Source organism: Chrysemys picta, chromosome 12 (assembly GCF_011386835.1).
Source record: "Chrysemys picta bellii isolate R12L10 chromosome 12, ASM1138683v2, whole genome shotgun sequence".
Classification (NCBI taxonomy): Eukaryota; Metazoa; Chordata; order Testudines; family Emydidae; genus Chrysemys; species Chrysemys picta.
Window position 1 is genome coordinate 4,434,796 of NC_088802.1, and position 25,685 is coordinate 4,460,480.

General features: G+C 51.9%; 1 protein-coding gene across 1 annotated transcript; it reads left to right on the forward strand.

Moving 5' to 3' along the window:
• The first annotated feature begins 12,557 nt into the window (after nt 1-12,557).
• On the forward strand, nt 12,558-25,436 carry LOC112060967 (killer cell lectin-like receptor subfamily B member 1B allele C). Its single transcript, XM_065564132.1, has 7 exons — nt 12,558-13,318; nt 16,903-16,998; nt 19,716-19,907; nt 20,773-20,927; nt 21,506-21,618; nt 22,299-22,427; nt 24,264-25,436. The coding sequence occupies exons 1-6, from the start codon at nt 13,234-13,236 to the stop codon at nt 22,420-22,422; spliced, it is 765 nt and encodes a 254-aa protein (XP_065420204.1). The 5' UTR covers nt 12,558-13,233; the 3' UTR covers nt 22,423-22,427; nt 24,264-25,436.
• The last annotated feature ends 249 nt before the right edge of the window (nt 25,437-25,685 follow it).

Sequence of the window (25,685 nt, forward strand, 5' to 3'; positions counted from 1 at the left end):
CCTGCGCTTGTGCCTAGACACGTTCCCCTTCACAACAGAGAGGCCAGCGCCACCCACCAGCTCCCCACAGCGCCGCGAGCTGTGAATTCGGGGCCACGTTTCCAGCCCTGGGCTCCTTTGCTGCGGCTGCAATTTTGCCCCCTGCAGTTACCTGCAGGCTCAGACGCTGCCAGCGAGACACCTGATGGCACCTGCACGTCAGGCACACTGACATCTGACCGGCAGGGCTGATCTGCGGGAGAAGCAAGACCAGACCAGTGTGCTGTGGGCAGGGGGGGGCGGGTTTGTAGAAATTTTGGTGGTGCCCAGAACCTGCCCCTGCCCAAACTCCGCCCCCCACCTGCCCAAGGCTCTGGGAGGGAGTTTGGGTGGGGGCGGAGGTCTGGGGTGCAGGCCCTAGGCTGGGGCAGGGGATTGGGGTGCAGGGTGCAGGCTCTGGGAGGGAGTTTGGGGATGGGAGGAGGTGAAGGGGTGTGGGGTGAGGACTGGGGTGTGGGAGGGGCTCAGGACTCAGGCAGAGGGTGGGGTGTAGGGGGTGAGGGCTCTGTCTGGGGCTGGGAATCAGGTGTTTAGGGTGCTGGAGGGGCTCAGGGCTCGGCAGAGGGTTGAGGGTGCAGTGGTGGGGTGAAAGCTCTGGCTGGGGGTGTGGGCTCCGGGGTGGGGCAGGGCTGGGGATGAGTTTGGGGTGCAGGCAGGCTGCTCCGGGACAGAGGCCAGAGAGGAGGACTCCCCCCAGCCCTTTCCCTGCTGGCAGCAGCAAGTTCTGGGGGAGGAGCCCCCCTTTCCCGGCCCCCCAGCAGCACACTCACCCCCACCACTGTCACTGCATGTGCTCCTAGGGCCCCTCTCAGGTCCAGGAATCTCCCTCGCCTCCCCCAGGCAGGAGCGGTGACTGCGGCCATGGGGGGGGGGGGGGGCTGTGCTGCTGGAGGGTCCTGCCGGAAAAGGGAAGGGTCTGAGGGGGAAGGGCAGGTTCAGAGTCAGTCTGCCCTGGCAGTGGAGATGGGGGGCACTAGGACCCTGTGGCAGAAGTTGCTGCAGGGAGGCAGCATGGAGCTGCACAGAAGAGACAGTGTGTCGGTTTTCAGAGTAGCAGCTGTGCTCCGGAGCCCCGGGAAGGCAAGAGGCGGCCGGGGGAGGTAAGGGGGAGCCATAGGGGGGCCGGGGAAGACACCCGGCCCCAAATATTGGTGGAGCTGGGCCCCTGGGCTCTGAATATTGCTGGTGCCCGAGCACCATGTGGATATGGAACTCGCCGCTGTGGGCACAAAACTGTGCTCTGAAAAAAGGCTACAGGATGACTCGTGTGGCCTCTTATTGTATCAACCAACCGATGAGATAATTATAAACAGCCACCAGGTGGCGCTGTTACCCCTGTGCACCTGCAGGTGAGATGCTAGGTATAGAATAGAGGCAACCAGCCACCAGGTGGCGCTGTTTTCTCTCTGTTTGAATAGAACAGAGGAGGGGGAAAGACCCTCTGGATCCATTCACTGAGGAGGAGCAGGGTGGCTTTCAGGAAGACTTGGATCCTGGTTTCTGTGAAGCCAGCCAGCTGTGAGAGCTGGCATATCTTTATTAATGATCTGGAGGATGGTGTGGACTGCACTCTCAGCAAGTTTGCAGATGACACTAAACTGGGAGGCGTGGTAGATACACTAGAGGGTAGGGATAGGATACAGAGGGACCTAGACAAATTAGAGGATTGGGCCAAAAAAAACCTGATGAGGTTCAACAAGGACAAGTGCAGAGTCCTGCACTTAGGACGGAAGAATCCCATGCACTGCTACAGACTAGGGACCGAATGGCTAGGTAGCAGTTCTGCAGAAAAGGACCTAGGGGTCACAGTGGACGAGAAGCTGGATATGAGTCAACAGTGTGCTCTTGTTGCCAAGAAGGCTAACGGCATTTTGGGCTGTATAAGTAGGGGCATTGCCAGCAGATCGAGGAACGTGATCATTCCCCTTTATTCGATATTGGTGAGGCCTCATCTGGAATACTGTGTCCAGTTTTGGGCCCCACACTACAAGAAGGATGTGGAAAAATTGGAAAGAGTCCAGCGGAGGGCAACAAAAATGATTAGGGGTCTGGAGCACATGACTTATGAGGAGAGGCTGAGGGAACTGGGATTGTTTAGTCTCCAGAAGAGAAGAATGAGGGGGGATTTGATAGCAGTCTTCAACTACCTGAAGGGGGGTTCCAAAGAGGATGGAGCTCAGCTGTTCTCAGTGGTGGCAGATGACAGAACAAGGAGCAATGGTCTCAAGTTGCAGTGGGGGAGGTCCAGGTTGGATATTAGGAAACACTATTTCACTAGGAGGGTGGTGAAGCACTGGAATGCGTTACCTAGGGAGGTGGTGGAATCTCCTTCCTTAGAGGTTTTCAAGGCCCAGCTTGACAAAGCCCTGGCTGGGATCATTTAGTTGGGAATTGGTCCTGCTTTGAGCAGGGGGTTGGACTAGATGACCTCTTGAGGTCCCTTCCAACCCTGATATTCTATAAGAGAGACTGGACTTGGGGGGGAAAGTGGCTTTATTAGACAGGAAAGGTGAGTGTAGACCCAGGTTTGTATTTTAGGACTTTGTTTTGTGTTGTTACCGTTTGTTCCTATCTCGCTCTCTCATTTCTAATTACATTTTTATTCTTTCCTGAACAAACCTTCTCTTGTTTTATTGGCCGTGCTCACAAGTGCTGTGTGTGATACAGGAGTGGTGGTTTATGGTAAAACTTGTCAACTGGGGCACGCTGCATCACTGGGGGCAGAAGAGCTGGGATTTCTGTGAGGAGCCAGTGTCAGGGCTGGATATCACAGGGGAGCACTCCAAAGGGATGCAGGGACCTCAGTGCAGGTATTGTTAACCTGCAAGACAAAGCCAGGGCTGGCCTAGCCTGGAGGAGAGGACTTGAGAGGCTGAAAGGCCGGTGTGTTTAGGGAGCTGAGAGCCAGCTGGGCATAGGTACGGCTTCCTTCCGGTGCAGGCAGGGGGGTGAGATGGTGACTCACAGCCCTGGGTAACCAGGTGTGTTGGGTGACAGGGCAGAGCAAGCCGACAGCCAGTGGGAGCTGGACACTGGGGGCGGGGGAGGCCCCACAGAAACACCCCAGGCTCAGCAGAGTCTGATGTGACTGTTGAAGCAGGAGTGGGCTGTGGGGGAGGGGGGAGAAGTTGGGGGGATTGTGACGTTTCCAGCAAGGAGTGTAAGGTGCAGAGACGGGGTCAGTGCGGGCTCCACACTCACCTGGCAGTGCCATGATGGAGATGATGATGAGGAGGAGGAGGAGCGTGGTCAGTATGAGATTGAGAACCACACTCGGAACTGCCCAGCGATGCGCCCGTGGTTCCAACCCAGACAGCAAACCTGTAATAGAAACAGCCAGTAATGGTCACGCTGCTGCTATGGGGGGGCGGAGGGGCGGGGGGCTACACTGATTAACTGCATCAACTGGAGCTCGTTTAAAGAAAAAGATATTTTCCAAATATATCTGAGAGAGAGAAATGTAGAGAGCATGAAGGGAAATTTTTCATTCCAAATGGGGAAGTCCTTCCACCCCCCCCCCCTCCCCCACACACACACACACAAAAAAAGTTGAAGGAAAAGGGAAAAAAATGAAGAAAAAGCGTGGGTTTCAATTTGAGGATTTCAGAGATTTCCCCGGCCCCTTGAAAATGTTTCAGTGGAAAATGTATTTCAGAAGGGAGAGAATGCGGGGAGATGCCCACATTTTACATCAAAAATGGATTTTCCTATTTCAAACAAAATTCCCCCAAAACACAAACTTTTCCGTTTTGAATGAAGATTGCCGTTGTTACCATTTGAAACCCTGAAAACTTCTGAACCAAAAAAGTTGAGGGAAAATTGTCTCGTTCAAAAAAGCATTTCCCCCCAGAAGACGTTGATGGAAAGTTGACCAGCCTGTCTAGCATCAAAGGAGGAAGTGGGGTGAATATGCAGCGACTGAAGCAGAGACCTCTGGATCTAAAGACAAAGAGCTTGAAGGCCGTGGCTGACTTAAGTGTCTTTTACATGGACCAGCCACTAGAGGGAGATAAAGGCCCTCACTGAGTTAAAGTGTAAGAAGACCCCAGAGAGGCAGCTGTACCTGTAGGGCAGATTGTGCAGCTCTCTCCACCCTGTGGGGGGATGGGCACATGAGCTGTTCTGTTTTGTTTCACTGGGGTTCCCTGGGAACCCAGGCCTGGATCTGGCTCTGTTGTTTCCAGGGGCGGCTCTATGTATTTTGCTGCCCCAAGCACGGCAGTCAGCCAGCCTTCGGTGGCATGCCTGTGGAAGGTCCGCTGGTAATGCGGCTTCAGCAGCATGCCTGCGGGAGGTCCGCCGGTCCCGCGCCTTCGGCGTACCTGCCACCGAATTGCCGCCGAAACCGCGGGACTGGTGGACCTCCCGCAGGCATGCCACCGAAGGCAGCCTGACTGCCGCCCTCATGGCAACCGGCAGGCCGCCCCCCGCGACTTGCCGCCCTAGGCACGCGCTTGGTGCGCTGGTGCCTGGAGCTGCCCCTGGTTGTTTCAGCAGGACACGACTCACTTCCCATCTTTTCTGTCTCTGAAAGACTCGTGGGCTCCAAAACGGGACACATGTTCACCCGAACCACCTTTCTGCAGCCACTGGTAACTGAGGCCTGTTCACAGTGGGTCTGGCGGTGCCGGCAGAGCCCTTCGTAAGGACAGATTCAAAGCAGTTCACTCGATTACAGCTCAGGTGCGGTTTGGCTACGTGGGGCGAGCAGGAAAACCCCTGTCCAATATAATTGGATGGTGAGTTTTGCCCGAATACCCCGACCAGCCAGGCTGGGTCTGGGCTGTGTTTGAATGAACTGTTTCAAAGCTCCCCTTGACACGGCTTTTATCCCCAGGGTCAACCAGGCCTTAGCAGGCGCTGCCCAAATAAACTCCAGGTCACTGAATCGTCCTTGTTGTGTTTCTTTTCACTGGCGTCCCGTCCCGTGGGGTCTGGGTTCGAGGTTTGCCTATGGAGAGAATTGTCGGGTTACTCGGGCTGGCTTGTGTCGGTGTTTGTCTGCCCAGACACAGCCCTGCACAGCAGGGTCGGTTAGAGCTGACGGTGCTGGGACTGCCCTGGTTTTTCTATTTCATTTAATCTGAAGGATCCCAAAGCACTTGACAAACACATGGAGGCAGGTGCTGGACTGGGGTCAGTTCCATGTAGAGAGAGTGGGGCCAGATCCCCAGCTTCTGGTGTGAATTGGGGCAGCTCCCTTGAAATCACTGACCCCAGATCCCCAGCTGGTGAAATTAGCCATCGCTCCACTGCAGTCAATGGGGCCAGACCCCCAGCTCTGTTCGGTTATGTCTGTTTATGCCAGTGATACTCAGACCTCTGTGGTTCAGGAGAAAAAATTAGCGATCAACATTCCCCAAAAGAGCCACAGTTGTGTGAATTCATTGTTTCATTTACTAAAGTACTATCCATATTCAAACAGTCTGATGGGAAATATTTAGTGTAAATATATACTATTCTCATGGCAAATAAGTTAATAACTTAATTGGTTATTAACACAGTAAAAGCTTCCTGACTGGTTAATAATTAAACCACCCAGTGGTTTAATAGCATGTTCTGTAAAGAACCGCAGCAGAGACATTAAAGAACCACATGTGGCTCGCAAGCCGCAGTCCGGGTAGCACTGGTTGATAGTTGTTTCAGCCACACCTGAACTGGCAGGAATGAATTTACTTCCCCTTATGCAAGTAGTTTACAAGAAGTCGTTATGCTTCAATCTGAGAGCCTGAAATTTCATATGTAGGTGGGCAGTTCCCGCTTTCTGCCCTTGGGGGATGCCCCAGGAAGTACTGCACCCCTGGCAGGACAGGGACTGGGAGAGCAGCAGACACAGATTCCCAGCTGAGCCCTGTGACAGCAGCAGAGCTCCCAGCTGAGCAGATCTGACGGGAGCGACTCCCACAGCAGCAGCACCAACTGCTTCAGCGGGAGGGGCAGGACACCCCTGTACTGGACAGTGATGGAATAACCTGCCCCAGGGAGAGATTCTTCCCTCAGCCCCATTGGTTAGAAATTGGGGCTTGTACTTTGCCACTTAGAGCCCTTCCCACTCCAGGTTATGGTGTAATAGTGACGGTAACTCTGGAGGGTCCCATTATCTCTATAAATGCCAAGAGGTTGGCAGGATTTAGAAAAGAAGATTGACCAAAGAGATCTTGTGGCAGTGAGTTCCACAGGCCAGCTCTGCCTTGTGTGGAAACGTATTCCCTTTCACCAGATTTCACCCGCCTTTTCGAGTCAGGGGTGTGGTCAGGGGAGTGGTTCAACTACAGCTTCTGGGAGAGCTGTTGTAAAATGACATCGGCCCCCTAGTGGAAATGAAATGTCATTGCAATCAGGCAATAAACAGCTACATCAGGGGTAGGCAACCTATGGCACACGTGCCGAAGGCGGCATGCAAGCGGATTTTCAGTGGCACTCACACTGTCCGGGTCCTGGCCACCGGTCCGGGAGGCTCTGCATTTTAATTTAATTTTAAATGAAGCTTCTTAAACATTTTAAAAACCTTGTTTACTTTATATACAACAATAGTTTAGTTCGATATTATAGACCTATAGAAAGAAACCTTCTAAAAACGTTAAAATGTATGACTGGCACGCGAAGCATTAAATGAGAGTGAATAAAAGAAGACTCGGCACACCGCTTCTGAAAGGTTGCCGACCCCTGAACTACATCAATGAATCAATAAAAGGCAGCTAAACAAACAGCCCCTCCTCTCACAGCTCCTCTCGGGTATTAGCAGAGCCGTGGGGTAATCGGCAGGGGGGCAGGCAGGTAACGGCTACCTCAGCCCGCTGGGAATTGCCCCATAGTCCCATTGTATGTCATAAAATGCTACAAGGGCAGGAATGCGGGAGACAGAAAATGCAGCAGTTTCCCCGGTAAGAGTCTCCTGTGTTCATACGGAGATTCGGATTCTCCCCTGCCCGGCACCTTGGACCATCGCTGCCACCTGCCTAGTGAGGTATAAAATGCCACTGGATTAGAATTCCCCCACACACTGTTATCCACTGGCCTCATCACCAACCCACTGGCAACTACATCTGCCCTGTGATGGTGCCAACGAATCACTAAGGGTCCGTCTACACTGCATTGTAAACTCAGTTCTGCGGGACCTGGGTTTGTGGACACTTGTGTCTGAGCCCACACGCATGAGCATCCACACTGCACTGCAAACCTGGGCTTACAATTGCTGGCCCTGGGTCTCCCGGTTGTGCTAATGTTCCCCACTGCACCTCACAGACCTTCTGACGGGTCTGCAGCTTGAGTAGCGTCCACACTGCAAAATGACAGGGCTGAGACTGGAGTCACACCAGGATGCAGGCTCAGACCCACGGCCTTAGCCAGGTCCTGAGAACCGGGTCCTAAGTGCTTCCTGACCGGAGTCAGACTGATCTGTGTGTGGACGGAAGGGGGCTTGGGCTCTTACCTGGGTCAGAGCTGGGCTCACTGTGCAGTGTAGACAGACCCTGAGAGTCACTTTCTTCCACCAGTCAGCAAGAAGCTAGCAGAATAAGGACTGACCTTTGGGTATGTCTACACTGCCCATGTTACGGCGCGGCCCCGGCAGCGTTGTGATGTGGGCCGTGTAGTCACGCTTTATCGCCGGGGGAGAGCAATCCCGGCAGTTCTGTGCGGCTTGTTACTCCAAGTGGAGTTCACACTTTAAACCCTGATATTTGTGATTTTAAGTGAGTCTTAAGTGCAGTGGCTAAGAACAGTCAGGAGGAGGTCACAGGTTTGTGATTTTCTGTTTGTTTATTTCGGGTGAGGGAAATAAGCACAAGAAAGCAGGAAAATGACAACCAATGAGACAGCTACAAAACTAGAGCTGGCCAGACTGGAAGCTGCAGAGACGGCAAAGGCCCAGAAGTTTCCAATGTGGCCGGCAGAAATGAGGCTCAAAGAAGAAGAGGCTGCTCACAGAAGGGCTATGGAAGAGAAAGAGAAAGAGAGAGAAGAAAGAGAAAGAGAGTGGGAAGAAAGAGAAAGAGAGCAAAAACACCAACTGGACCTGCTAGAGAAGCAGAACTAGAACCCCAACCACTCCCATCGCTCCAAAAATCCACAAGTGGGAACACGTATGTCCTGCACACGGTGAAGAGGATGATATTGCTGAATATGTGACTACCTTCCAAAGGCTGTGTAATACATGAAATCCCTGATGATAAGAGAGTTCCTGCCCTGATTGCGAAACTCGAAATGTATTCAGTGGAATGCCTGTTGAAGATGATTTAGAGTACTTTAAATTTAAAGATACTCTTTTGCGAAGTTTTCAGATTACCCCTAAAACATATAGAGTTCAATTTAGGAATCTGAAGCGGGATATTGGGATGAGTAGTGGGGCATATGTAAACAAAATGAAAGATTTGTTGGGAAAATGAGTGAAGGGTAAGGAGGTGGCAAGTTTTGAGGGAACGTCGGATCTTGTTGCTCAAGAACATTCCCTAGGCATATGCAAGGCTGATGTGAAGCAGTCTCTCTGGGACAAAGAGGTAAAGTCTGTGGACGAGGTGGCCTTTTTAGCTGATGCCTTCGAACAGAATCAGGCATCTATTGAGGGCAGGCCCCAGAAAGAGGGGTTCAAAACTGGTGGGAAGGGAAGATCCCATTTTGCTCCTGGGAAGAGAGAAGGGGGTTGGGATCCTAAACATTCTCTTACCCAAAAACAGTCCTCTAACCCTCATCCCAAATCTCCTGTAGAAGTAGAAGAGCCCAGAAGGTGCCATCAGTGTAATTCCACCAATCACCTGAGGAATCAATGTCCTGTGCCAGGAGGAAGCAACCAGCAGCTCATGTTAGTTCTGCCGTCCTCAACACAGAACCCCCCAGGCGATTTGAACCTGCCATATTGGTTCTGTGAGGTTAGCCTCTGCAGAACCAGATATGGAGCATGTTCAGGCTGTTCTAATGAATGGCAGGGAGTACTTGGGGCAGAGGGCTACAGGGGCCCAGATCTCTCTGGTTAAGCAGAGTGTGGTCCCAAAGGCCAGTATGTTGCCTGGCCAAATGGCAGAGATTGTGGGGGTGGGTGAAAGCAGATTCCTCGTACCACTAGCTAAAATCCATGCGATGTGGGAAGGTTTGGAAAGTGTTTTGACTGGGGGGGTAATGGAACACCTCCTAGTCGACCTGCTCCTGGGTAATGATTTTTTACGTGTAGCTCAGGTTAAAGTTGTGACGGGTAAGATCACAGAAACCCTCCTGGGTGCTGCCATCTGATGTGCCAAGACCATTTCTGGCCCTGATTTCCCTGCCCCCTCAGGACTCCAGCACCCTGTCTTGCCGAGCCAGACAGTCCTGTCTGCTCCAACACAGACCCAGGGTCTGAATCACTTGCCCCAAGCTGCAGGTTTACCTGAAAACAGCTCACAGAAGTGTTCCTGTTTTTAACATTCAGATGCCCAACTCCCAATGGGGTCTAAACCCAAATAAATCCATTTTACCCTGCATAAAGCTTATACACGCTAAACTCAAATTGTTCACCCTCTATAACACTGATAGAGAGATATGCACAGTTGTTTGCTCTCCCAGGTATTAATACATACTCTGGGTTAATTAATAATTAAAAGTGATTTTATTAAATACAGACAGTAGGATTTAAGTGGTTCCAAGTAGTAACAGACAGAACAAAGTAAGTCACCAAGCAAAATAAAATAAAATGCGCAGATCTATGCTTAATCAAACTAAATACAGATAATCTCACCCTCAGAAATTCTTCAGTAATTTTTTTCTCAGACTGGACACCTTCCAGGCCTGGGCACAATTCTTTCCCCTGGTACAGCTCTTGTTCCAGCTCAGGTGGTAGCTAGGGGATTCTTCATGATGGCTCCTCTCTTTAGCCAGCTGAAGACAAAATGGAGGGGTCTCTCATGAGTTTAAATAGACTTTCTCTTATGGGTAAAGACCCCCCCGCTCCTCACTCCTATGCAAAGTCCAGCTCCAAGATGGAGTTCTGGAGTCACCTGGGCAAGTCACATGTCCATGCATGACTCACAGTCTTTACAGGCAGAAGCCGTTGTCCACATGGTATCTTGTATGTCTCCAGGAAGACTTCTTATGTGGATTGGAGCATTCCAAGATCCATTGTCCTTTAAGTGTTTCTTGATTAGCTCCTTAATTTCAACATTCCTTTCTCCAGGAACTGACCAAATGCTCGACTAAGGTTATTTAGAAACCAAGCCAGTACACAGCCAACATTCATAACATCAAATACAAAAATGATACATGCATGCAAATCGGATTAATACATTCAGTAGATCATAACCTTTAAGGAGATATGTTACATGGCATATGTAGCATAAAACACATTCTAAGCCTATTTCCATAAAGCCTTATGGGAAGTACCATCACAGGAGACACACCTAAACCCCTCCGGACAAGGGTGATAGGATTAAGGAAACTCCCCTAGCCTCATTTCCCTCGAAGATGGGACAAGGAGGCATCCCCATTAGCATACAGAATGGAGAACAGAGATTCCAAGGCAAGAACCGCACGGAACTCTGGGATCAGAAAAGCAGGGAAGCAGTGCATCATGGGGGATCTCTGCTCCAGATCTTAATGAACCCACATCTGCACACACCCAGCTCAGCAGTTATCAGACCAATTCTAGTAATAAATCCTTTATTGGTATCCAAAATAGTGAAGCTGCCTAATTGGATTGTGAGCTCCCTCCAAGGAACACAACTCATAGCCAGGAATGATCAGCTCCCATGTCTAGCTTGAACAAAACAAACTTTGGTATTCTCCCTTGTTTACACAAACAAATCTAGTGTCTCCCTTGAACCATTGCTGTGTCTCTACAAAAACCCCTACCCACGCTCAAGTAAGTGTTCTGATACCTGGATCCAAAATCCGCATCAGTTCCATTGGGATTTCATCTTCTCCTGACTGATGGTGCTGGGGGCTCTGCCTGTCTCCAGCACTCCAGACTCTCAGCTACCACCACCACCTGGGAACCCTGATCGATTCAAGCTTCACGGAGTGGTGAGAACCCAGCTCTCTCTCTCTCTCTCTCTCTCTCAGTATAGCCTTCTGACCCTGACTTGTGTGATCAGTTATAGTTTTCTAAACCTGACTTTTATAGTCAATTTTAAGTTGGATTTAATATTGTAACTGTTTTGTTTGTTTGGCTCCCCTACGGTTATTACCTGGCAATAAATAACTTTCATAGTTAAGCTGGTTGCTTCTCTCTCTCTCTCTCTCTCTCTCTCTCCTCCTTGTGGGTGTTTTTTGGTTTCCTCATTTGCTCTACAGCAACGCTCCTCGTACCTAAGCTAAAGGTCCCTGCAGTGCCCAAAAATCCTGCGGGGTTTGCTCATCCAGTGGGTTACTACCAGAACAATTGTAACGTGAAAGTGGGGATTGGGATATGCTGAACCTGGGACATATAAGGGAGACAGCTTGGAGGTGCTGCTTGACCCAACCTACTGAGTCCAGGGGTGTGTGTGTGTGTGTGTGTGTGAGTGAGTGAGTGAGTGAGTGATATTCTGGGACTGGAAGACCCCAGCCCTAGGGAACCTGCAGGATAGCTTCCCTGGGAGGGACTTGCAGCAGGGAGAAGTCGAGCTCCGTATGAGAACACAAGTAGTACATTGATAGAAGTACAGAACCCCGGCCCCCCAGAAGAGTAACCCTAATAAATGAGCATACCCCAAAGTAACAGGGAAAGCTGGTAACAGCAGGAGGGGATTTGGGGTGCAAGCTCTGGGAGGAAGTTTGGATGCTGGAGGGGGCTCAGGGGTGGGGCAGGAGGTTGGGTGTGGGAGCGGATTTGGGGTGCTGGCTCTGGTTGGGGGCTCAGAACTGGGGAAGGAGGTTGGGGACGGGGTGAGGGGTTCGGACTCCGGCCAGGCAACACTTACCTCGGGTGGCTCCCGGGTGGCGGCACAGCAGGGCTAAGGCAGGCTCCCTGCCTGCCCTGGTCCGGCGCCGCACCTTGAAGTGGCCGGCAGGTCCCTACAACCCCTGGGGGTTTTCAGAGAACACTCCACGGTGATTCCAAAATCTCTTTCTTGGGCAGTAACAGCCAATTTAGACCGCATCATTGTGTCTGTGTAGTTGGGATTATTTTCCCCAACGTGCATTACATTGCACATTGGAACAAAAAATTTACTTTGCACTGGTGGGGGCTCTCTGGCACTATTAATTCCAATAGAGCTAGGGGGGCGGGGGCGGGGGCGGGGGGAATTCACAGCAGGTGGAGATCTGGCCCGAGAGCCCTGTTAATACTTGTTAACCACTGTCACACAACACCTTTCTCGGCTGGCCGGTTGTGGTATGACAGTAATATTTTCCGATGTGTGCTCAAACCACACTTGCAAAATAGATCACCCAAGACTTCAGTCAATAACCAGTCTGGCTAGTTTGTTCTTCCCTTAGACACTCTGCCCAACTCTTTGAACCATGTTAGTGATATTGATCCATTCGAATGCTACATCACAGAAAACCTTTCACCAGCACAATGCCAGGCACACCAGCGGCACTGGGTAAATCATTCCCAGGCTGAACCAATGTCCCACCTGGTGTTAAAAAGAGAACAGAAGATGTCTCCTGGTTAATGCACTGGACTGGGACCCAGGAGATCTGGTTACAAAGTTCTGCCGCTAACTTGGTGTGTAACCTTGGAAAGTCACTTAGGAGCAGACCTTCAGAGGTATTTAGGCACCTGGTTTCAATGGGAGTTGATCCCCAGCTGAGATCAGGGCCCCGTTGTGCCAGGTGCTGCACAGACACACAGGGAGTCCATGTGGCAAAGAGTTCACAAATGAAATATACACAAAACAGGTGGGGAAACTGAAGTACAGGGGAAAGAAGTGACCTGTGCAAATTCACACAGCAGGTCAGAACTCAGATCAGAACAAAGCCAGGAATTTTAATTCCCAGCCCAATAGTTTAGCCCCTGTGCCTAGACCCTACAACAGGTACCAGAAAGCTACCGTGCAAGACAAGTCCCTGGCCCCAACACTGCCCCAGTCTCCACATTTCAAGGCCAGTTGCATTGGTTTAAGGCTGCAGGACCTAGTCAGCCCTGGCTGTGACAGGACCCTTCGCAGTCACATGTGAGAGGAGTGGAATTCAGCTCTCAGAGGCGGCACTTCCTGATGTTGGATTGAGATCAATTACATTCACATACCCAGCGGCAGGCTGCCCTGAGCACACAGCCAGGTGTTCTTATCAGCTGCTCGCATCATGACTGGGGAGATAGTCTATGCTGATCTGAACCTCCCCCCTGGCTTTCCTGGCTCCAGGGCACCCCTTTCAGCTCAGCCCCACAGTAAGTGCCTTTTATTTCCCCAGAGGGGTGGGGGGGGGGTCGTTGTAAACCCAAAGATGGATTTTGCTGGGGAGCCCCTTGCATTCACTGGCTGCTCCTGAGCAGGTCTGTGCCAGGGGAATTTTTGGCTTTTGGGGAGGTGGCTGCAACACATTTGATCAGCTCTCTGTAGCAGCTCACTTCTGTGTGCGGGGCTCTCGGTGCAGAAGCCTGGGGTGGAAAGAGGAAGTCCATGCACCCACTCGCCAGTCTGGATGGTGCATTAGATGGTACTTCTCCAATTACAACCCACCAAGTTCTAGCTGGGGGCTTGTGGCGTTCTAGATGGTTGCATGATGGACTCAGGCTACCAGGGCATTGGCAAGAATAATGTGAACTGCTCAGACACGTCCCTGGAGTGGGGTTGAGCTGTAGACACTACATTAACTCTAGTGCTATTGAGACAGCGGGGGCTGTCTCTGGTATATGCTCCTGCAGCCCCCAGCCCAACAGGGCCCTGATCTCACCCAGCATCTCAGGGTGCTACTGTAATTGACACGTCCTTCCGGGGAAAGCCAGTACGTGCAACTGTAATGCTGCCTCCGGGCGTCCTCTGTAATGGTCCATGGAGCTGCTACTCGAGAGCTGAGGAGTGCTGGCTGGGCGGGGAAGGCTGGTGTCTGGGGTAAACCCCCGCACTGGGAATCTGGACATGGTGGGTCTTATTTAGGTCAAGTGCTCAGCCCCCCACAGCTGGAGCCAGTTGTCGGTACACAGCTCAGCACCCAGCCTGCCTCGGCCCCTATACTCCACACCGGCAGCACACGGGGGCAGGATTTTGCTGCAAGTGATCAGAGGAGAATTTCACCCAGTGCAGGTACAGCATAGGGCGGCCATAAGCTACACTGCTTCCCCTCATTCCCCCCCCCCAAAAAAAACCTAGCAGAGAACGCTTTCCAGCAGGGGTGGGTGAGGGAGCAGTAAGGAGAATTTCTGCTGCTCCAGATAATCTGAGTTGCCCTGGACTGTCCATAAATTAGAGCAACCCCAGGGCTGTTCTAATTGACACCTGGGGCTGTTTTGGAGAAGCCCAGAATCACAAGCCCCGGGGTTCACTTCCCCTGCTGCACAGAATCTCTGCAATGCGTGGCATTAACTTGCTTTTTAAGAAACCCTTCAAGTCTACATTTCTAACCTCACTCTGGGCAGCTCTGACTTCACAGCAGCTATATTTAAGCTATTGTTTCCTCTCCCTGCCTCCCAACCTTGGTGGGGGAAATGCACATCTCTGCAGAGGGCGCAGCGCAAAGGCCAATGCCCTACTTGTAACCTGCAAAATAGGACTAGAGAGGTGGCTAGCCTTTGTGCTGGTTCTCTACACAGGGGTGAATTTCATCCCGTGCACCCAGTTTCTTCAGGGCAGGGCATGTCTCTTGTTAGGTGTCTGTGATTCATACACGTTGCATGTCTGTAAGTGTCGTTCTGATCATCAAGTCTGACCTCCCGCATAACCCAAGCCAGAGAGTTTCACCTACAGACGCCGGCTTTGATTAGAATTCAGCAAAGAACTTAACACCTGTGCCTCTCTTTAACCACTTCCTTAACCCCATTACAGTCAATGGGACTGGAGTAAGCTGTTAAAGTTAAACCCACATCCAAGTTCTTTGCTGGATAAGGATGTTTTGCTGAAATGGGCCCTAATGGACATGACTGAGTCCAACAGGAACAAAGCATGCAGGCCACACTTACAGGATGGGGGGGGGGCACTCTGTCTTGGGGAGCAGGGACTCTGAAAGAGATTCGGGGGTCATGGGGGATAATCAGCTGTACATGAACTCCCAGTGCGATGCTGTGGCCTAAAGGGCTAATGCTACCCTGGGATGCATAAACAGGGGGATCTCAAGTAGGAGCCGAGAGGTTATTTTAGCTCTGGATTTGGCCCTGCTGCGACCGCTGCTGGAATCCCGTGTCCAGTTCTGGTGATCACAATTCAGGAAGGATGTTGCTAAATTGGAGAGGGGTCAGAGAAGAGCCATGAGAATGATTAAAGGATCAGAAAACCTGTCTTGTAGTGATAGACTCCAGGAGCTCCATCTATTTAACAAAGAGAGGGCTAAGGGGTGACTTGACAGTCTATAAGTATCTACATGAGGAAGAAATATTGAATAACAAGCTCTTCAATCTAGCAGAGAAAGGTTCTAACACGATCCAAGGGCTGGAAGTTGAAGCTAGACAAATTCAGACCGGAAATAAGGTGTAAACTTTTAATGGTGAGCGTAATTAGTCATTGGAACAATTTACCAAGGGTCGTGGTGGATTCACCATCACTGACAAGTTTTAAATCAACCCTGGGTGTTTTTCTATAAGATCTGCTCTAGGAATTATGCTGAGGAAGCTCTCTGGTGTGTGTAATACAGGAGGTCAGAATGGTCCCTTCCGGCCTGGGAATCTCTGAGTAGCTCGTAGTTAAACTGTGGTTAGTTCAATCGGTTTGTGACAAGGGCTGGTATTCTTGGTCTTCGACATTTTCCATGGAATCTTTTTAATCCCCATTTTTTTTTTGTTTTCGAACATCATCATTTTGAAATGTTTTGATTTCAAGACAGAGAAATGTTTAGAAGAGGTTTAGAAAACATGCCGGATGAGGAGAGGTTGAAAGAACTGGACATGTTTAGTCTAGAGGAGAGACGGCTGAGGGGGGACATGAGACCAGTCTTCCGGTATGAAAAAGGTTGTTCTAAAGAGGGTGTTGATCAGTTGCTCTCCATGGCCACTGAAGGTACAATAGACAATAATCAACTTACTTTGCAGCAGGGGAGATTTGGGTTAGATTTTAGGAAAAACTTTCTAACTCTAAGGGTAGTTAAGCGCTGAACCAGGTTAGCTAGGGAGGTTGTGGAAACTCGGGCATTGGAGGGTTTTAAGAATAGGTTAAACAAACACCAGACAAGGATGGTCTAGGGGTAAATACAGTCCTGGCTCAGTGCGGTGTGAGGGAGAGGGGAGGGGGGCTACATGACCTCTTGAGGTCCCTTCCAGCCCTACAGTTCTGTGATTCTATGTCTTCAAGATTGAAAGATGTTCAGTCTGAAACAATAATGTCATGTGACTCAGCTGACCAATCAAGCTCGGCCATGCAACATAGTAATTAAGCCTTGAAAATGGAAAGAGAAAGCACCGAACCAAAGATGTTTACAAATGGGAAAAAGTTTCCAGCCAAAAATGTTGCGAATGGGAAACCTTTGAGAAAATCAAATCTGGGAAAGCAAAATAATAATAGTGATGCCGAATCCTGCCCAGGCCATTGTAGGTTGCTCAGGGGACGACCCAGGCTCCACCATTCCTGGCTAACCTGGGACGCTCTTTTCCTATCTTCTGTGTTGTTATGTTCTGTAAGTTCTCTCTCTCTCTGTCTACGCCTTTGGTGGATTTCCAGCTTTCACATCTATACATTAGGGTGGAAATAACAGGCCCCAATCCTGTAATGAACTCCATACAGGCATAGGATTCTACCCACACTGTAAGATCAGGGCTGTGTTTTCCTTTGAAACAGTCTTTCATACACCAGGTTCCGATTGTTTCTCACCAGACGTTGGCTCTTACAGGTCCCCCGAGTCCCCGGTGGCATCGGACAGCGCTGTGGGTCGGATGGATTGGGAATATTGTCCTGGTGATTGCTGTGATAGCGCTGGGGATTTGGGGTAAGCAGCTGGCAGCACTGGGTTTATTTGTGTGGGTCCATCCGTGTATAGCATGGATTGTCCCGACCCTCCAGAATTCCATTGTGGAGCCCCTCCCACTAGCTGGTAAATTTCTTTGATGTTCCAAAGAGCTTGACTGTAACACAGAGAGAAAATTAGATAGCTGGGTGTGCATGGGGATGGATGGATAACTAGATAGATCCAGGCATACACTAGAACTGGTTAAAAATAACGGGAACATTTTACTGATAGATTTAAAAAAAAAAAAAAAAACCTTGTCACCCTCTTTTCAAAATTCAAAAGACCCCCTACATTTTGAAAGTTCAAAATTTAAAAAGCTCCACAAGTTGGTTGAAAAATGGGAGGGAGAGGGGAGAATTATGTGACAGTTTTATCAACATTTTTCCTCATTTTTTGTTTCAAATTTCAAAATTACATCAACATTTTAAAATTAGAAAAAAATTTCAGCCAACTCTAATACTAGCACTGATTGAAAATTTCTCATCCAAATGTGTTTTTTAAAAGGAAAATTAGGATTTTGCTATATAGGTAGCACTCCAATCCCCCCGGCTACCTTCTTTAGCACCAGTCCCGATTTTGAGGAACGGGCCTGGGTTCTTCTGGATCCCACTTTCCACTCCCCAGGTTATAACATTTTTATTTTCTTCCCATATGAATTTATTTGCGGGTGCCTCCAGCCCCCTCGCTCCTGCCTGGCAGGGTCACAGACACACAGCGAGAGACAGGCCCCTCCCGCCACCCAAAAGCTCACTATCTAAATAGGAACAGGAGTACTTGTGGCACCTTAGAGACTAACAAATTTATTAGAGCATAAGCTTTCGTGGACTACAGCCCACTTCTTCGGATGCATATAGAATGGAACATATATTGAGGAGATATATATACACACATACAGAGAGCTCTCTGTATGTGTGTATATATATCTCCTCAATATATGTTCCATTCTATATGCATCCGAAGAAGTGGGCTGTAGTCCACGAAAGCTTATGCTCTAATAAATTTGTTAGTCTCTAAGGTGCCACAAGTACTCCTGTTCTTTTTGCGGATACAGACTAACACGGCTGCTACTCTGAAACCTATCTAAATAGGCACAACAGTCAAAGCAAAAGAGGTGAAATTACTTGGCCAAGATCATACACAGATCTGTGGCACAGCTAAGATTTGAATCCCGATTTCCTACCCATTAATCACGCTGGGCGCTGGACTGGCCAGTACCATAGAGTGGGATTTTCAGAGCCATTGTTGAAATTTCAAAAATTGAAACATTTCCACTTGCTAGAAAATCTAGGACAGGGGGAAATTATCCTAGTGTTCCCCCCCCCCCCCCGCAGCTTTTCATCAACGTTGGGCATTTCAGTGCAAATGTCATCAGAATGTAATATTAGAAAAATGTAGCTGGTTGATAAATGGAGAAATATGGCTGGGGATTTTTCCCCTGAATACCTTGTTCCCATGGCCACGCTGACATGTCAGACAGAGCTGGCTGTTCACAGCGGGATGTGGGACTGGGCGGGAGCTCACAGGTTCTCGGAGGGGAAGGCTGCCTCAGGGGGTTAGGTGCTAATCTGGGACGCAGGAGCTCTGGGACCAGTTCCTGGGTTTTGCACAGATTCCTGTGTGATCCTGGGCTGGTCCCTTACGGCTGGAATTCCACAGGGGTTTAGGCACCTAACAATGCAGCTATGCACCTAGTGGGTTGTTTTTAGGCACCTAATGCTTATTGAAACCAATGGGAATTGGGCACCTAGGGCCCAGGTTCTCAAATGTATTTAGGTGCCGAAAACCCAAAGGAGTTAGGAACCTAAATCCTGTCGAGGATCTGGACCTAGGTGCTTCTGAAAACCCCACTCGGGGCCTATCTGCAGCTTTAGGTGCCTTAAACCCCTTTAATAATCTGTCCCCATGAGCCTCCCCTTCTTCACAGGGAATGTGGGCGAAGGACAGAGACAGCAAGTGACGGGGGCCAGATAAACTCCTCAACAGACAGGCTGTGCCCCTCACCTTGGGATCAGGGTGGCTGCACTGGCGGGGGAGGCTGTCTGCGAGCCCTGTTTTGACTGAACCAACTTCCATAGCAGCAGAGAGCCCCTGACACCGGACGCTGTGACCACCACCCTGACGCCCACACAGCTGCAGCCCAGCGTCTCAGCTTCCTGTGCGATCTCACACCCCAGCCCATGCTGCTCCCGGCTCCTCCTCTCACAGGGCGAGGACACAGGGCGAGGAGGGCTACACAACATTGAACCTGCAGCCCCAGAGGAGCGGCTCAGGTGGCCTGTCCCCAGCCCAGAACCCAGGCTGGTCCTCGCTACCTTGAGGAGCTCTGTGCCTCAGTTTCCCCACCTGTACAATGGGGATAACAGTCCTGTGCCCTGCCTCACACAGGGGGTGAGGGGTGGGGAAGATAAATCCAGTACAGACTGTGGGGTGCTCTGATACACTGGTGATGGGCACTGGGAAACTTATACAGATGCAAACATGAGCTGGGTTTGCAAAGAGCCCCAAGGGATTTTCAGTTTTTTTTTAGACCGTGTCCCTATGGGGCTGCTCTGAAATTCATTGGAGTCAGTGGCGATGGGGCAGAACAGGCTTTGGGGCAGGCCCTGTGTCTCCGCAGGGCTCTGTGCTGGTGCTTTTATCAGCAACTCCCACAACATTGACCGGTCGCCCTCACTCCCACCGACGCTGCTTTGCAGTTTCCCACTTGATGTCTGAGAAGGGACAGACCCCGGCAGCCCCTGATTGCGAAGAAGCTGGGAGCAGAGATACACCTACACCCCCTGGGAGTGACGGAGCTGGGAGCAGAGACCCCAGCACAGCAGAATGCAGCGCCCGCCTGGAGCGTTTCCGATCCCAGTTGTGCCACCCGGCCCCGCCCGGCCCAGCAGGTAACCCCAGCTCGTGTGTCTCTGAGCCGCCCTCCGCCCCGGGCACGGCCAGTGGGAACCCAGCTGCCGTCCCAGCCCCTGGGGATCCTGCAGGGCAGGGACACGGCGCCCCCTGCTGGCTGCACTGATCTAGCCACCAGCCCCGCTCGGTGCCAGGCCATGAATGTACCTGCCTCAACTGGGACTGTGCGTGGGGCAGCGACATCTAGTGGCCATACAGGGTAATACCCAGCCATGAAGATTTTAATAACAATGTAATACAAAGCTGTCCAATTTTTTTCAGTGTGTGTGTGGGGGTCACATCTCATTAGAGAGATTGTCTTATGGTCCCACCCCCTCCTGTTCCCTGGCATCTGGGCCCCATGTCCCCTCCCATTCCCCATCACCCCTGGGTCCCAGCCTCCCCTCCTGTTCCCAGTTTAACACCACCCCTTTCCCCTAGTTACTCCAAGACCCTTCTAGGCCATTCTGGCAGCGTAAAGGGGCCTTAAAGTGGGTCCATAGGCCCCTGAGAATCTCCCCTGTCCTGGGGGGCCTCTCCGGCTGGTGTGGAGCTGGGGTAAGGGCCCTCCCCCACCCTGTTCCCAACTCCCAAAGTAGGGAGCAGATTGGCAGTGTGGCTAGAGTGCAGTGCCTATGGGTGTTCTCTGCTTCCCAGGGCCCATACGGGAGCACTGGATAAGGCAGAGCACCTCTGAGGCTGCTGTAGCTGACATGAGGAGCCAGGCAGGGCCTGACCCAGCCCCGGGGAGCACAAAGGGGACTGAACCCATTTTACCCCATCCCTGCCTCAGTCACAGGAAGGGAGTAGCCGGAAATGAGGCCCAGAGCGCTCAGAGCATTAATGACGCCTGTCTCTCTGCAGGGGGCTCTGGGTGCAAACTCTGCCCCACGGACTGGCAGCTGCGCGGGGACAAGTGCTACTGGGTCTCCAGAGGAGGTAAAACGTGGAGCGAGAGCCGCACCGACTGCTCAGCGAGGGGCTCCCAGCTGCTGGTGATCCGGGACCGGGAGGAGCTGGTAAAGGGGATGATACCTTCCTGCTGGAGCTGCCCCTGCAGGGCTGGGCCCTGGGTGCAGAGTCCGAGGGCGCATAGCTACATGGTAGGGCTGGGATTGTCAAAGCTGCCTAGGGGATTTGGACACCCTGATCCCATTAATTGTTAATAATGGGGTGTCCAACCCCCCCCCCAGACAGCTTTGACAAACCCAGCCTAAATCACCAGCCCTAGGATAAGGGGCACACAAAGGTAGCTTAAAGCCACCAGTACCCTCCCCCTTCTGGGGTGTGCCCAATACAGCACAGCTGGAGAGAGGGGCTGGGTGTGTGTGAGGATGGGTGTGTGAGGATGGGTGGCTACAGAGAGACGGGGACTGGATGGGGATGGATGGATGGATAGAGGGGTGTCTATGGGGGATAGTTGGATAGATGGGTGTGTATGGGGACAGATGTCTGGGGATGGATAATGGGTTTATACAGGGATAGATGGACAGACAGACAGACGTTCTGGTCCTGAAGTTGTTGACAACCTGGATTCACAAGAAAAGAGCCCGACAGCACGTCTGGTCACCAGCTGCCTGTCACACACTCACTGCAGGAGTTCCTAAAGGACCTGACACAAGGTTCACATCTGTTCTGGGTCGGACTGTCCGTCTCCTCCCCGGAGAAGGCCTGGACCTGGCTGGACGGCTCCCGGCTGGATCAGAGCCTGTGAGTGATTCCTTGAGTCAAACACTTTCCCTCCCCTCTGTGGGCAGAAGAGGCCAGGGCCAGGGGAGGTTTGGGGGGAAGATCGGGAGCTCAGGGGGAGCTGTGTTCAGTATCAGACGATGCTGAGACCCCAGGAGGGGACCTGGGGGGCCTGGTTGAGAGGGGGGCTGGGTGGGAGCAGACAGGGCTATGGGGCAGAGAGAGATTTGTGCATCCCCCAGCATAAAGATGGTGGCTGAAGCCCTGGGGGAGGGGGATGTGGCCCAGAGACAGGATGTGGAGTGAGAAGAGCAAAGAGGCCAGGCCAGAGCCCTGGGGATCCCCCAGACAATGGGGCAGGGGGGAGGGGGAGACACAGAGCAGCCAGAGAGGCAGGAGGGAACCAGGACGGGGCAGCATCTGCACAGCCCGGTGGGGAGGAGACGCGGAGCAGGGGAGGGAGCTGGACAGGGTCTGGTCCAGCAGGGAGGATGAGGCTGGAGCAGGTCCCTGGGATCTGGGCAGGGAGAGGCCGTTAGAGACCCTGGCCAGGGCCCTGACAGTGGGGAGAGGGGGCAGCCCCCAGGGCAGAGCTGGAGGAGCCGACGGCTGCGGGTCCTGTTGGAACAGGGAAGAGCCGCTACCGACTGCATGTGGTGGACCCACACGCACTGACAGGGGCCCTCTCCTTTGTCCTGCAGGTTCCCGGTGTCAGGCCCGGCTGAGGGGAACAGCTGTGGGGCGGTGAAGGGGAATCGGATTCATTCTGACCTCTGCGGCTCTGCACTTCGGTGGATTTGCCAGAGAGACGCCATCCCGCTCTGAACAGGGTACGGGGGAGACTTCAGCGTGCGGCACTGTTAACCCCATGTCAGTCACACATGGGGAAACCGAGACACAGACATTGACCCGCCCAAGATTACAGCAAGTTTGTGGCAAAGTAGAAATGTAACCCAGGGGCAGGGCCATCCTTAGGCATAGGCAGCTGTGTAGGGCACCCAAAAATTTGGGGCACCCCTGGGTCTTTGGCCTTGGCTACACTTGCGAGTTACAGCGCTGTAAAGCCTCCCCCAGCTCTGTAACTCACTCCCCGTCCACACTGGCAGGGCACTTGCAGCGCTGTATCTCCCTGGGTACACCGCTGCAGGCACTCCACATCTCCGAGAGCAATAACAGCTGCAGCGGAGTGGCTACGACTCACGGGTGTGAGTGTAAACGCTTGCAGCGCTCAAGTGGCCAATCCTCTCCATTGTTGTGACCGGCTGCAGGAATGCGCAAGTGCCGGTTTCAAAGCTCGTACCACAGAGAAAAAGCAAACAATTTGCTGTTTGCTTTGAGTGAGTAAACGAATGAGCAGGGGGCCGGGAGTTTGGAACTTGTAAAATAGAGAGCTGACATGCTCCAAAAAGCACACTCTCTCTCCCCCCACACTCCCTCTCACACCCCACCCGCCCCGTTTTGAAAAGCACGTTGCAGCCACATGAATGCTGGGATAGCTGCCCATAATGCACCGCTCCCAACACAGCTGCAAATGTTACAAGTGTGGCCACACCACTGCGCTGGCAGCTGGCAGTGTGGACAGACTGCGGCGCTTTCCCTACGCAGCTGTACGAAGACAGGTTTACCGCACAGCGCTGTACAGCTGCAAGCGTAGCCAAGACCTTAGTGTCCACCCCACCGCCTCGTCCTATCCCTGTTCTGACCCTTCCTGCAGGCTCCCACCACAGCTGGCTGCTGCAGCCTGGTGAGTCTTCCTGGGAAGGGGATCTAGTAACTTTAAAAGTGAAAAAGCCTCCAGCCCCACAGACCTATTAGCACAACACTGACACTCTTAACGAGCCATTCAAGGGGTAATGAAGCCATTTAAGAGGCATTTGCCAACCCCCAGGTATCTACTGTCAGTTTCTGAATGTACTGACACAAACAGTGGTGCATGACTGTCATATTTACGCAGAACATGTCAGTCTACAGGACCTTCGCGTAAAATTTGCTTTAAAAATATTTCATTAGTGAGTTGGTGAAGATTATAAAATCACATCTCTAAAAATCCTTGCATAGATTTTTAGATGCACAATCTGAGTATTCATCTTTAGCCTTAAATGCTTGGATCTAAAATACACATGTGAGCCCGGGCTGCCATCGGGCATAGGGGCACCAGTTTAATAATACTGCATAGGGCCCCAAAAAACCTAAGGATGGCCCAGCCAAGGGGGTCTGACTCCCAGGCCCCCTCCTCCCCAACCCTTCCCCCTCTCCCAGGGCTGGGAATAGAACCCAGGAGTCCTGGCTCCCAGTCCTACCTCAGGCAGATGAGTTTAAAGGGTTAATGCCATAGAGAAGAACAATTCCCAGCTCTGGCGTTACATGTCCCAGCAGGAGTTGGAAGCGCTGCAGGGGCAGGATTGGGCTGTAGGTACAATGCTCTGCACAGCCCTGGGGCAGTTTAACCCTCTCCACCCCGGAGCTGGGAGGGAGGAATCGGCCAGATTCTCAGCTGGTGTAAATCATCCTCCATCCAGGGACTCCAATGGAGCAGCACTGACTGACCCGAGCTGGGATCGGGCCCCGTTGACTCCAGTGGTGCTATGGTGGATTCACACCAGGTGGGGATCTAGGTTTTCACCTGTATTTCACTCCTGATTCATTTCTTTGCACCTCTCTGGCAGGTCCCACTCTGAGCTCTCTTCCCCGGCCCGGCCACTGCTCCCGTCCGGCCTGTGACCTGACGCACCTCTGCCCATCCTGCCCTAACGGATCGTTAACTCCTGTCACTAACGATGGGGTCTCAGCTTCTCCAGTCCAGCATCAGAGCGTTACCAGGCTGACGTGCCATCCACTTGCTACCTCCTCAGAGCATCGTTAAGGGGATCAGTGCCCCGATCCCAAATGAGGCTTTCCATGCGTGTTGCTTCATGATCTCTGGTGTCACTGTCTCTGTCAGAGGAGCCGGGCTGGGGTGCTCAGTGGCAGTGCAGGGAGCACCACGGGGAGGGCTGGGGGCTGACGAACATCCTGGTACTCAGGGGCCCGGCAGCCCAGGAGGAGATGGACTGGGAAAGCTGGAGGGCAGGCTGACTGGCCAAGCCAGACAGACCCCAGTGTCTTTAGGAGCCGCCCCCCGAGACAGCTGGGCTTGTGACTGCCAGAGAACAGAACTGGGCCGGTCTGCGGGAGAGACAGGGCCGCCGAGCACAGACTCATTTTGGGTTTGGTCACTGGGGCTGGACGAATGCACCCTGCTGACAGCGATGTCAGGGGAGGGAGGCAGTGTGGCCTAGTGGACAGCACACTGGACTGGCACATGGAAGGCTGAGTTCTGTTCCTGGCTCTGCTACAGAAGGGCGACCCTGGCGTTTGCTACACCCTCTCTAGCCCCCGGCCTTGGCTGACGGGCAGGATGCGCCGGGCCTGCTGGGTGACTCCGTGTAAGACACTTCACCTCTTTGGGTTTGTCTGCACCAGGGGTTCTCCAACGTCATTGCACCGCAACCCCCTTCTGACAACAAAAGTGACTACAAGGCCCCAGGAGAGGGGACCGAAGCCTGAGTCCTGCCACCCAGGGTTCAAATCCTCAGGCTTTGGCCATGGGGCTGTCTTCGGCTTCAGATCTGGGCCCCAACAAGTGTAACACCAGCCCCGGCGACCGCTTTAAAATGGTGTTGTGACATTGCACTCCATATGTTTTATGGAAATATGTTTATAACGATGTAACTGGAATATGCTTTATGCAAAAGGTTTCTTGTAAGGTATCATTACAAAGGTTATAATCTACAGAGTGTGGTCATCCTATTTGTATGTATGTATCTTTCTTGTATCTAAAACTAGAACTATGAAGTTAACTCTGAGGTTCTATTGTAATTATGGAAATTGTGGGCCATTAATGGTGGTTTAGAATCTTGATGGCTCCCATTGACCAGGGCAATCGGTTGTAAATGGCTCTGTTTACTTGCAAACCTCCCTGTGTTCCTGTGAGCCAGTCCAGGAAGAATGAAGGCCTGGGGTCTCACAGCACATGTGACCATGTCACCTGGTACTGGAATCCATCTTAAACCTGGGGCTTTTCCATTTAGAAGGAGGGGTGGGGACTC